The sequence below is a fragment of the Alexandromys fortis genome, unplaced genomic scaffold (assembly GCF_014885135.2).
Source record: "Alexandromys fortis isolate MF-2015 unplaced genomic scaffold, M_Fortis_MF-2015_v1.1 scaffold_152, whole genome shotgun sequence".
Lineage (NCBI taxonomy): Eukaryota > Metazoa > Chordata > Mammalia > Rodentia > Cricetidae > Alexandromys > Alexandromys fortis.
The window spans coordinates 4,232,195-4,244,447 of record NW_026068045.1 but is presented as its reverse complement, the minus strand read 5'-3'; the positions used below and the strand labels follow the sequence as shown (position 1 = coordinate 4,244,447).

At 42.2% G+C, this 12,253-nt stretch overlaps 2 protein-coding genes across 11 annotated transcripts in view; both read right to left on the bottom strand.

Annotated features, from left to right (window-relative positions):
- Nucleotides 1–592: 592 nt before the first annotated feature.
- Nucleotides 593–12,253, bottom strand: part of LOC126516080 (small proline-rich protein 2D-like) — a 78,947-nt gene continuing 67,286 nt past the window's right edge. For 4 of the 5 annotated variants that reach the window (XM_050166244.1, XM_050166245.1, XM_050166246.1 and 1 more), the window contains exon 2: nucleotides 593–1,094. In XM_050166244.1, the coding sequence (XP_050022201.1) occupies nucleotides 818–1,075 (258 nt within the window). In that variant the 5' untranslated portion in view covers nucleotides 1,076–1,094 and the 3' untranslated portion in view covers nucleotides 593–817. Of the gene's footprint in view, nucleotides 1,095–1,786; nucleotides 1,849–12,253 lie in introns of those variants that run through there. The other variant, XM_050166243.1, reaches the window with a different exon arrangement.
- Nucleotides 9,333–12,253, bottom strand: part of LOC126516081 (small proline-rich protein 2D-like) — a 20,876-nt gene continuing 17,955 nt past the window's right edge. For 5 of the 6 annotated variants that reach the window (XM_050166249.1, XM_050166252.1, XM_050166251.1 and 2 more), the window contains one exon: nucleotides 9,333–9,834. In XM_050166249.1, the coding sequence (XP_050022206.1) occupies nucleotides 9,585–9,815 (231 nt within the window). In that variant the 5' untranslated portion in view covers nucleotides 9,816–9,834 and the 3' untranslated portion in view covers nucleotides 9,333–9,584. Of the gene's footprint in view, nucleotides 9,835–10,397; nucleotides 10,420–12,253 lie in introns of those variants that run through there. The other variant, XM_050166253.1, reaches the window with a different exon arrangement.

Below are 12,253 nucleotides of genomic sequence, written 5' to 3'. Positions count from 1 at the left end.
TTTCCCCAAGTTCCCCCAATCCTCCCCTTCTCACTTTTCTCTCCCCGTCCCCCCTTATCTCCAACCCACCCCACCCCCAAGATCTCAATTTTCTCCCCGGCAATTTTGTCTACTTCCCTTAGCCAAGAGGATAACTATATGTTTTTTCTTGGGTTCACCTTCTTATTTAGCTTCTTTAGGTTCACCAGGTATACACTCCGTGTGGTTGGCACTGATCTTTCAAATAATGAAGGAGGAAAACATAACAAGAATAGGCTGGTGTAGATGTGTAACTATTGCAACATATGAAGGGGACAACTGAGAGCAAAATGCATGGGGTGTAGGGAGAAAATGTGTCCTAAGTGCCACATGATTATCTTAATATCACATAATCTTCTTAAATAGCATGAGCTAATAGAGAGATTGTAGTTGTGCAAAATAAAACTCTTTCTCTCAAGCAAACAAACACTAGGCAATCTTTGTTATGACCCAAAATACAGTAAAAATCTGCTTACTACAGCATGATCTGGGGATCAAGGAATAAAAAGAACGTAATAGGAGCATATCAGAAAAGTAATAAAATCAGGTTTAAAAGAAATAAAAGAATTCATGATTAATATCAATCAGTGTAGTTTATTTAGGAAATTAAGTCACAGTGAAAACTTTCAAAGGGGAATGCCTTCCATATGATGGGTCATCACAGACACAAGGAGGGTGAAGGGTGGATAAGATCCTTCTGCATCCATGACAAGATTTGAGGTGAGATGGAAGTGGTTCTGTGGAAGTATGGGAGACAGATTTCCTCCTCTTCTCTTGGTCCTGGTGACTGATGAAGCACTCACTTGCTCTTGGGTGGGCACTTCTGCTGGCAGGGTGAAGGAGGTTGCACAGGAGGACATTTCTGTTGGCATGGCTCGGGGCACTTTGGAGGAGTACAAGGCTCTGGGCACTTTGGAGGAGGACAAGGCTCTGGACACTTTGGAGGAGGACAAGGCTCTGGGCACTGTGGAGGAGGACAAGGCTCTGGGCACTTTGTGGGTGGGCACACAGGAGGAGGCTGGCAGGGCTGCTTACACTGCTGCTCTTGGTAAGACATTGTGCTGAAGGCTCAGGATCTGAAAGACATTACATGACAGTGTTAGAGATGATCATCACAGAGAGGAGAAATGGAGACATGGAGCATTGTTAGGGGTGATCCACACAGAGAAGGAGAGATGAAGACATCCATTTCTCTCTCCACACATGTACATCTTCCCTAATCCTGTCTTAGGACAGCCTGGCCTTTCCCTTTCCTCTTCGCAATCTGTGACTCTAGCCTTGGGAGATAACCTTCTTTTCATGCCTTATTCAAGCAAAATAATTACTTTATTTCAGTGAAACAAGTAAGGCTGATTTCACACAGAAATTCCTTTGAGACAGACAATCTCAAGTTCTCAAACCCTGAGCAGTTTGAGAACACATTCCTGTCTCCCTTGTCACTTGTGACATCCCAGCAGGTTGACTACAGTTGCAGAATAAAGGACAACTCAGGAAAGTCCCAGGTTCTGATATCTGTTAAAGTATAGGGCTCTGAAAAGGACACCAAAAGACACATATGAAAGAGAAAATTACTCCGTACCATATCCTACCAAATAAAAGGAAAAGCCACCTTTCACAGTGAACCATTGTATCCATTGCTATATTTCTGATTGCTAAGTTGTTGCTGTTCATCCCATGAATACAACTGGACTCATCACACTTGGTCCCTCAAAACTGACTGGAGCACATAAGCAGACCATAAAGACAGACCAACCCAAGAAACACTCACCAGGTTCTCCAAACTCAGAGTCCAAGACTTGAGCACCGGGAGTCTGCATTCACACAGTCAAGGGCCTCTTTATAGGACTGGCTGCCCCACCCAGAGGGAGTAGAGCTGTGATTGTGGGCAGGTCCAAGAATTTCCCAACCAAAATGCAAATCCATGTATGACTGTCTGACTGGGACTCTACAAAATAGGAAATATCCTGTTCCTGGACACCATTGCTGTGAGCCCTGTGACTCAGTGGGCCCTCCTGCCTTTTCAGTTTCAGCAAGACCTCCCCAGTTATCTAAGTTGCCTTTCTTGACTGAAGACAATATTTCTTTTTTTGTTACACCTCTCTGTGTCCTGTTTGCCCTGCTTCATCTCACTGATATTCTTTGGTGCACTGTCATATTCGTATTGATGTTTTCAGCACATTTGCCTGTGTGCCGAAAGGAGGACAGTATTACAGGGAACCCCAGCTGTGCTTCCAGCTGCATCTTTGACAGACCTGTTCCCAGAGACAACTCAGGATTCCTGCCAAGGTTTAATTCTTTTCTGTAATCATAGAAAATTAAATATGCTGTTCATAGAGGAGGCTGATGGGCTTGGGACCAACCCTGATGCACTTCACAACTGCCATCTCTAACAACATATTTGGGTATATAGACTCCCCTCTAATTATTTCCATAAGGCTGCTTATCATGACGATAAAGGAAATAAAACACATTTGTCCTAAGCATGTTCTTTCTTAGGTGGTCAGCATGAAGACTCATAATCTCCCACACTTCTCTTGTGTGAAGAGTTGTTGAGCTCACCTTGGCTGTGGTACACACCAACTGGAGCTCTGGGATCTCCCAAAACACATAGAATACTGACTCCTTCATACATAACACAGGTGCTCATTCTTTTACATACACACAGACAGACAGACAGATAGACAGGGCCTGTCTTACCTTTTTATCTGCCACGTAGCTGCATTCATCGTTTCCCGATTTTCTAATGTACATTAATGATTCATTGCTGCATGAAAACTGACAGAAGGAATTAAAATTGGGTGTTTTTTACTTCTTTATTGACTTTTGAAAACTTTGATGGAGTTTAAGGCTCTGTTTGTGTTGGAGGAGGACAAGGCTCTGGACACTTTGTGGGTGGGCACACAGGAGGAGGCTCACAGGACTGTTTGCACTGCTGCTGTTGGTAAGATTGTGCTGAAGTCTCAGGATCTGAAAGACGCTATGTGACAATTCTCACAAGAGTTGATCCCCACAGAGAAAAAAATCTCAAGCTTATGAGCTATCAGAACTCTTCCTGAATCCCATCTCCTCCTCCAGACTTCCTGACTTCCCCTTCCATGTCACCATTTTGTTTCATTAGCCTAGAAAAGCAAACTTTTTCTTCACATTTTCTGTAAGAAAACATCTTTCTTCCAAAGGACAGAGTATGTGAACTTGCAGAAAACATCATTTTCAAGAAAGACAGTCTGAAGTTTAAGTTCTAAAATACTGAGCTACCTCAGTGATGACTGTAACTGCTGCCATGATTGTACTCGGGATGTCCCATGAAGTAGACAAGGGTATAAATCAATACCCAGAATTCAAGAACCTAGAGCCTCCTTAGAGGGAGAAATGAAAGAGTTCAGAAAACAGAAAAATACTCTCATTGGTCCAAACAAGGTGCTTTATAATTGGAGAAGAAAGAACAGAATGAGGAACATGAAACAAAGCCATTAACTAGTCCCAGCTCTGCTCTGAGAAGCACATGGGTACTGAATCAAACTCAGTGAAGCATGTCAGCTCCCTGTGACTGTCAGTGCCTTTCAGAGTTAGAACAATTCAGCTGAGAATGTAATTGTCCATGTATCTGAAGGGAAAGAGTCATCAGTTCTGAGGCCAGGTGCCAAGAAACACACCACCAGTGGATGGCTCATAAAGGTTAGTACACATACCATAGGGCCAGGTCAGTAGGAGACTCAGTACTCTCCATGTTTGCATATCACATGTAAAGGATGATCTTAGGCAATGTCTGACTTCAACCATACCAAATTACAAAATTGCACAGTGACCTGGGATGTCAGTATAACACAGGGTCAATTAAACAGAGGTTCTTTCTCTGAATATAGCCCACTCAGAAGGTACAAAGGGATAAAGGGAAATAATGCAAAAGGATTACTCACATTGTGATAGGACATGAGAGAGCAGGGTAGACCAGGGCATAGAGAGATGATTAACATTAAATACCCTTTGAAAAAGCCATATGGAAATCTACTGCTCTGAAAGCTTACTACAATATATATAATGTTTAATCCAGTTACCTTACTACTGAAAGGGGTACAAAACCACAAGTAGATACCTCATACCAGCAAATGCAAAGCTGTGTAGCAGTAATACTTTACCTCCTTTAGTTTCTAGCCAGTGGGGTCTTATGGACTAACTCTACTAGCTTACAGACTGGTGCTTGTAACTTGTCTACTTTCCAGAGTTTCATGGTAAGACCTTGTTTCTGCAGACACCAATGTTTAGGTTAAAGAGCATGGAGAATTCTAGGAGGTGCTCACCCAGACACACCAACCCTACTGCCCAGCCCTAATGATACTGGAAGGTGCAATGCTCTCTGCTGAAGGATAAAAGTACTCACCAACCTCACTTAGGTCAGAACACTACAAGTTACAACAAACACTGACTTGATAAGATATGGCCACTGGTGTGATAGTGTCATAAGCCAATGGGAGCAACTGTCCACTTCCTACTTGACTTTAATGCCCTTCTCTATGAGACAAAGGGTATACCTAATACTGGTAAAGGGAAGAGAATCTATAGCTAGATACGACACAGGCCCTAGGAGATAATCCAATAGTACTACTATGGATACAGCACTACAGCAACCCCACAGGGTATTTAAGCTCAAGTCGAAAAGAGAAACAAGTGGTTTGGGGTTTGCATGTGTGCTCCCTCTGTCTTTCCCTCACCATGCTCTCCCATCCACCTGGGAGTGTCCCTGATGTAGGAGGATCTTCTGTCTATATGTTACTTTCATCGGTCAAATAAAGAAATTGCCTTGGCCTTTGATAGGCCAGCCCTTAGGTGGGTGAAGTACACAGAACAGAATGCTGAAAAAAGAAAGCAGTGTCATGCAGATGCCATGAAGCTCTGACCTGAGATAGATGTAGGTTAGAATCTTCCCGGTAAGCCATGACAGATTACTAGATATGGGTTAAAGCAAGATGTGAGAGCCAAAAAGAGGCTAGATATAATGGGCCAGGCAGTATTTAAATGAATATAGTTTTCATGTTATTATTTCAGGCATAAGCTAGCCAGGAAGCTGGGAGCCGAGCAGCAGGAATGCAGCCTGCTGCTCCTTTTACACGTGCCAACTATTAAACATGGGCATTTAATATGGCTTAATCTGATCTGATTGGAGTTCTTTGGTGTCAGCACAGTGGCTCGTCTTAAGATTTTTCCTAACAGTTGGAGTGTCCCCCTGTACACTTTTCCCCCATGGGCCCAGTGTTGGAAAACACATGCCCTGTGCATGCCCTCTGCCAGGCAAGATTAAAGTGCATGCCCAGTAGGGTTTGGGGTGACCTATTCATTTTAGGGTTCTCCCATAAAGCTGCGTGCCCATGCCGGAGACCTGACCCATGTGGTGAAAACCAGACACTTTTGCTGAGGTGACTTTGATTGATCTGGGACACCAGACATTCAATTTTTCACAGCCTTATTTTCTGCTCAAGAATTATCTTGGCGGACATGCTGTAACAGACTTGAGTCACACAAGCATATGCTTAAAATGGGTTTCTTGCAATTCCAAGCTGGTTTCAAATTGCCCTTAAGTGCCTTTTTACAAAAAAAATCCTTTTAAATTGGAGCTATCTAACTTAAAGCAAACAACACTACAAAAGCGCATGATTTATAGATGCATGTTCCCCACCTCCTCCCCCATTGCCCCCACTTCTCTAAGCTTTCTGCTGTAATTTTGTGGCCTTTGCCCTTACCTCCTCTTACAGTGTTTGCTCTAAAAGTGCTTTATTTGTCTGTTTGTTAGAATGATGTAACCACAATATGTTTACATAAGTGTGTAAGTATGTTTTCATGATGCGTTTAATTTAAGTTTCTGTGTGCATGTGTGCTACCAGATTGCTTCTTATTGGATAACTCTCACATCTTACTCTAACCCATTTCGATTAATCTGTGTATGTCCACGTGACTGTGGCTTACCGGCTAAAGTTTTGGCATCTGTCTCCAGCAGAGCTACATGACCTCTCAGACTCTGCCTTCCTTCTCCCAGCATTCAGTTTAGTTTTCCCTGCCTATCTCTGTTCCCCTATAGCTCTGCTAGAGGCCCAAAGCAATTTCTTTATTCATTAACCAATAAAAACAATACATAGACAGAAGGACCTCCCATACCAGATAATAGTACCTGGTTCTCAAGTGCCTTTTCAGATCTGAAGGCATAGCATTTTAACAAGAGCTTCTAACACAGACTTGCAGCTTTCACAGCATCCTTTAGCTCCTCCAAGAAGACAGAAGACCTTCTGTCTCCATGCCTTGCCTCTAGGTTTGACAAAGCAAACCACAAAGCAAAAGTGGCCTTTTACCTCTCCATCTTTCTGGATGCTTCACCTGGGAATCGATCTTCTCATCCTGCCAAGCCAGATAGACTAAATCTTCCCCACACGAAAATCTTTGGTCCTCTCATACTCAGCAGCTAACAGCAAGCCCTGCTTCCAAGACTGGTGTTCTCCAAGGACAAGGAGAGGATTTGGGATTGCCTGCATAGCTAAAAAGCTGTCTCATTTTTGCCCATTTATCCCTCCCAGATCTGTCTAAGGGCATTTGACAACTTAAAGTACTGTTCTCTAGCAGGATTCACAGTCTAGGATTAACAGGTTTCGGGTGTATCTTAAATATCCAGGGTTCCCAACTACTTTAATTGTCTTAACCAAAGCAATAGCCTTTTGCTATGACACCAAGATGTAAATCTATTCTAGTTCTCTTACAGGTTCCTGAAAAGTTCTACTGTTGTATCAAAATCAGGTTTGGAATAAACAAAACAAAAACAAAACCTAATAGTCTCCAAAGCCTTTTGCTACCCCAGCCAATTTTAAGCATATTTTACAGGTCACTCCTGATGCCTGGGCCAAGACCAACTCACAAAGTGCTCTCCAGATAATGCCAAGCAACTGCACCAGCTCCTGGGATGTCACCATTGGTGCTAACTCTCCTGGGTCAAGGACACCTACCAACAGAATTCTGGCTCTTCTGGATCAAGGACACCTCCAACTAAAATCTGTTTCATCCGCTATTGTGTCCCATCCTATGGCTAGCCCCATTTCAGAGGGCCAATAATAGCATTATTTTTTTCTTCCAACTACCTGCCTTCTCATCTCCCTCAAAAAGAAGCTGTCTGAAGATTTCAAAGTGACAGCAAATAGGATGCCACTCCAACCATACCTCTCACTGAAAAGGAGCCAAACTCATTCCATGCCTGCAGGAAGCAGCCAGACTTGAACTGATGCCCCTATATCCAAGGACTCTAGGATGTTTGGTCAAAAGTGAGACCCCAGTCCTCTAACACCCCTATATCCAAAGAGGTTGGAACTTAATATTGAGTTGGAATTGTAACTCCCAGTCTACCAAGTGCTTTGCCCTTGGACTCCAACTTCCAGCCTGCCAAAGCACTGACCCCACAGGGTATTTAATCTTGCTCCAAAAAGAGAAACACGTGGTTTTGGGTTTGCCTGTGTGCTCCCTCTGCCTTCCCCTCACCATGCTCTCCCAGCCAACAAGGAGTGTGCTGTCTATTAAACACAGGCATTTAATTTGGTTTGATGTGGTCTCATTGGAGTTCTTTTGGATTGGTAGAGTGGCTTTTCTTAAGATTTTTCCTAACAAGCTATGATTGAGTTAAACATTTGTTTCCCTTAGTATTATGATCTTGTAAGGTCAGATGACCCTAAGATCAACATGCATATTTTTAAGGACTTTTAGGAGTCAATCACAGGCCTGAACATGAAGTTATAATATTTTTCTAGTTATTCATTTAATTTAATATTTTACTATGATACAATTTATGCCATTAAGAAAAGGTCCCTGAAAAAATCAAAATCTATACTAATATATGAAGAAAACAGTAACAAACAATGTAGGTTCCATGAAGGCCTCACTATCCTTTCCCACACATTTCTACATTTAAAAATATTTTACTTGATTTCTTTGATGATGCTGTTGGTGCTGGAGATATTGGGATCTTGGTAATGGCAATGGTGATGGACACGAATATGCTGTTCTAGTGGGGTAATGGCAGAGAGGGTGGCAATGATAGCGGAGGTAGGCAGTGCTAGCTGGTGTCATGGCTTGCAGGGATTGTGATAATGATTCCGGTACTGGTAATGATGATCCAGATGTTGCAGATGGAAGTAGGGAGGGTAGTGGAAATTATGTCGACCAGCAGCTTCTAAACCTATCACTCACTTAGCATTAATGAGGTGCCTCAGCTTGTGCCAACAAAATGGCATGCATTATTTCAATTATGACCAAATGCATACCTAAGAGTTTTCACAAGTAACATTAACAAGAAAATGTTTAACATCACTAGGCAATAGAAAACTTGAACCCAAACTTACACCAGAGGACCATTCTTTTTATGTAAGAAAGAAGACAATCAAAATAATAAAATGTCCTGGCAGAGGAGTGGAGGAAATAGAATAGAAGCTGTCAGACTGTGAGAGACTAGATAATCCATCAAATATGAAATCAGTGTGGGGTTTCCTCAAAAGAAATAACACTAAAGTAGAACTATCATATGATTCACCAGCATTATGTGGGTTTGTATGAAAAGAAGTCAAATATAGTATACAATAGAGATGCCTACATATCCATCTATCTTTTAGAACTACACCTAATAATGAAAGTTAAATAATTGGTCTCATGGCTCAACAGTAAATGAATGGGATAAGAAAATATGGCACTAAAATGAATCACAAGGAGCAATGATATCGTATCCTCTGCAGACAAACAAATGCAACTGCATGTCATTGTGCTCAGGGAAATTAATCCAATCTTAAATACGAGGTTGGCACCAATGTTTCAATATTGAAGGAGGAAAACATAACAAGGGTAGGTTGATGTAGATGTGTAACTATTGCATCAGATGAAGGGGACAAGCGAGAGCAAAATACATGGGGGTGTAGGGAGAAATTGTATCCTAAGTGATGCATGCATATCTGAGTATAGCATAATCTTAAGATATCACAGGCTAAAAGAGAGATCATAGGTGTGTAAAATGAAATTATGTTTCTCTCAAGCAAACAAACACGAGGTAATTATAATAAAGATTATGATCTAAAATTCAGTCAAAATATGATTACAGAAGAATGACCTGTAGATTAAAGAATAAAAACAATGTAACCAGAGCATATCAGAAAGGTAATAGAGTGAGTTTTAGAAATGAAAGATCACATGAGTACTATCAACCAGAGTGTAGTTTATTCAGGAAATGAAGCCACAGTGACAGCAACACAAACAAGGACTGAGAGTTTTGGAAACATCCTCTGAGTGCACAGGGTGGAAAGCTGCTGCCTTCCTCACCCCCACAAAATCGGAGGCACAATTAACAATCCAGGAAAAACCATTCTCAGTAGAAACACAACCACCTCACAGAAATGCCCTCCTTATGAGGGGACATCACAGACACGTGGAGAACAAAAATGTAGACGATTCTTCTGTATCCATGAGAGACTTGAAGTGAGGATGGGAGTGTTACTAGGGAGATATAGGAGACAGATTTCCTCCTCTTCTCTTGGTCCTGGTGACTGCTGAAGCATTCACTTGCTCTTGGGTGGGCACTTCTGCTGGCAGGGTGAGGGAGGTTGCACAGGAGGACATTTCTGCTGGCATGGCTCTGGGCACTTAGGAGGAGGACAAGGCTCTGGACACTTAGGAGGAGGACAAGGCTCTGGGCACTGTGGAGGAGGACAAGGCTCAGGGCACTTTGTGGGTGGGCACACAGGAGGAGGCTGGCAGGGCTGCTTGCACTGCTGCTCTTGGTAAGACATCGTGCTGAAGGCTCAGGATCTGAAAGACATTACATGACAGTGTTAGGGGATGATCATCTCAGAGAAGATAGACAGAGACATGGAACATCACATCCCTTTCTCTCTCCACTCATGCACGTATCCCCAACTCCTGTTTTCGGACAGCCTGGCTTTTCCCTTTCCTGTCAGCAATCTGTGCCACCTTCTTTGTGAGATATCCTTTGTTTTATGCTTTTTTTCCAGAAGAAAAAATTTGTTCCAATGAAGCATAGGTGTTTCACAGAGAAACATCTTCAATACAGGAGTCTTAAGGTCTGAAGTCCTGGGTACCCTCAGAACAAATATCCCTGACTCTCCTGTCACTGTGACATCCCAGCAGGTTGTCTGGGTGGCAGAGTAGAGCACAGCTCAGGAAAACCAGGACCTAATACCTGCTAAATCATAAGACTATGAAAAGACACCAGAGATGCATATGAAAGAGAAATACACCGTGTTCAATTGCATACTAAAGAAAAGGAAAAACCACCACACAGCGTCCCTAAAACTTGACTGCAGCATATAAGGAGACTATAAAGACAGACCAACTCAAGAAATAACACTCACCAGGTCTCCAAAGTAGTCTAGGACTTGAATACCAGGAGTCTGCTGTCATGTAGCCAAGGACCTCTTTATAGCACTGACTGCCCTGCCCAGAGGGAGTAGAGCTGACTGACAGGGGGCAGGTCCAAGAATTTCCTAAGCAAAATGCAAATCCATGCATGACTTGCTTGACTGGGACTCTACATCATGTGAAATATCCTGTGTCTGGACATCAGCACTGTAGAGTGCTGTGACTCAGTGGGTCCTCCTGTCTCTTTGGTTTCAGCAAGCCTTTCCTAGCTGTATACATTGTCTTTCTTGATTGAAGATAGTATTTCTTTTCCCTGTTACAACTTTCTTGTGTCCTGTATTTTGCCTCAGTTCACTGATAATATTTGGTTCATGGCCCATTTATATTTCTGTTTTTAGCTAAAATTTGCCCATGTGCTGAAGGACAGTATTAAAAGAGACTTGAGCCGTGCTTTCAACTTCATCATTGACAACCCTTTCCCCAGAGATGGGTCTAGTCTGCTGCATAGGCTTAAGTCTTTTCTGTAACAGAAGAAAATCGAATATGCTGTTTATAGGGGAGGCTTCTTGGCTTGGAACTTAACCTCACCCTCGTTTGGGCTATCTGCTTATTATTATAAGGCTGCTTAGCATGACTATAGAGGAACTAAAATTACACCTGCCCTAAGCATGTTCTTCCTTAGGTGGTCAGCATGAAGACTCATAATTTCCCACACTTCTCTTGTGTGAAGAGCTGTTGAGCCCACCTTGGCTGTTGTACACATCAACTGGAGCTCTGGGATCTCCCAAAACACATAGAATACTGACTGCTTCATACATAACACAGGTGCTCATTCTTGTACATGCACACAGAGAAACACAGACAGACAGAGACACAAAGCATCAGTCCTACATTTTCATCTGGCATGTTGCTACATTTATCACTTCCCGATCTTCTAATGTATATTAATGATTCACTTCTGCATGAAAACTGACAGAAGGAATTAAAATTGGGTGTTTCACAATTCTTGATTGACTTTTGAACACTTTAAAAGGGATTCCATGGCTCTAGGATGCTCTAGGCACTGCTGTTCTCGGTAAGACATGGTTCTGAAATATCAGGATCTGGAAGATACCATGTGAAAATTCTCATAAGAGATGATCCTCACAGAGAAAGATTCTCAGGATTATGAAATAGCAGAACTCTTCCTCAATCCCATCTCCTCCTCCAGACTTCCCGACTTCCCTTCCATCCTTCCATGTCACCATTTTGTTTCATTAACTTAGAAAACCAACATCTTTCTTCACATTTTCAGTAAGAAAACATGGCATCTCACTGACTCTACCTACTTCCTCCCAACTTCAGTTTAGTTTTCTCCACCTAGCTGTATTCTGCCCTATCACAGGTTAAAGCGATTTCTTTATTCATTACTCAATAAAAGCAACACATATACAGAAGGACTTCCCACACCAATCAAGAAAGACAGTCTGAAGTTTAAGTTCTAAAATACTGAGCAACCTCAGTGATGACTGTAACTGCTGCCGTGATTATACTTGAGATGTCCCAGGACATTGACAAGGGTATAAATCAACACCAAGAATTCAAGAATCTAGAACCTTCTAAGAAGGAGGAAAACAAGAGTTCAGAAAAGAGAAAAGTATTCTCATCAGTCCTCAAAAGTTGCTTTATAATTGGAGATGAAAAAACAGAATGAGGAACATGAAACAAAGCCATTAACTAGTCCCAGCTCTGCTCTGAGAAGCACACAGGTACTGAATCAAACTCAGTGAAGCATGTCAGCTCCCTGTGATTGTCAGTGCCTTTCAGAGTTAGAACAATTCAGCTGAGAATGTAATTGTCCATGTATCTG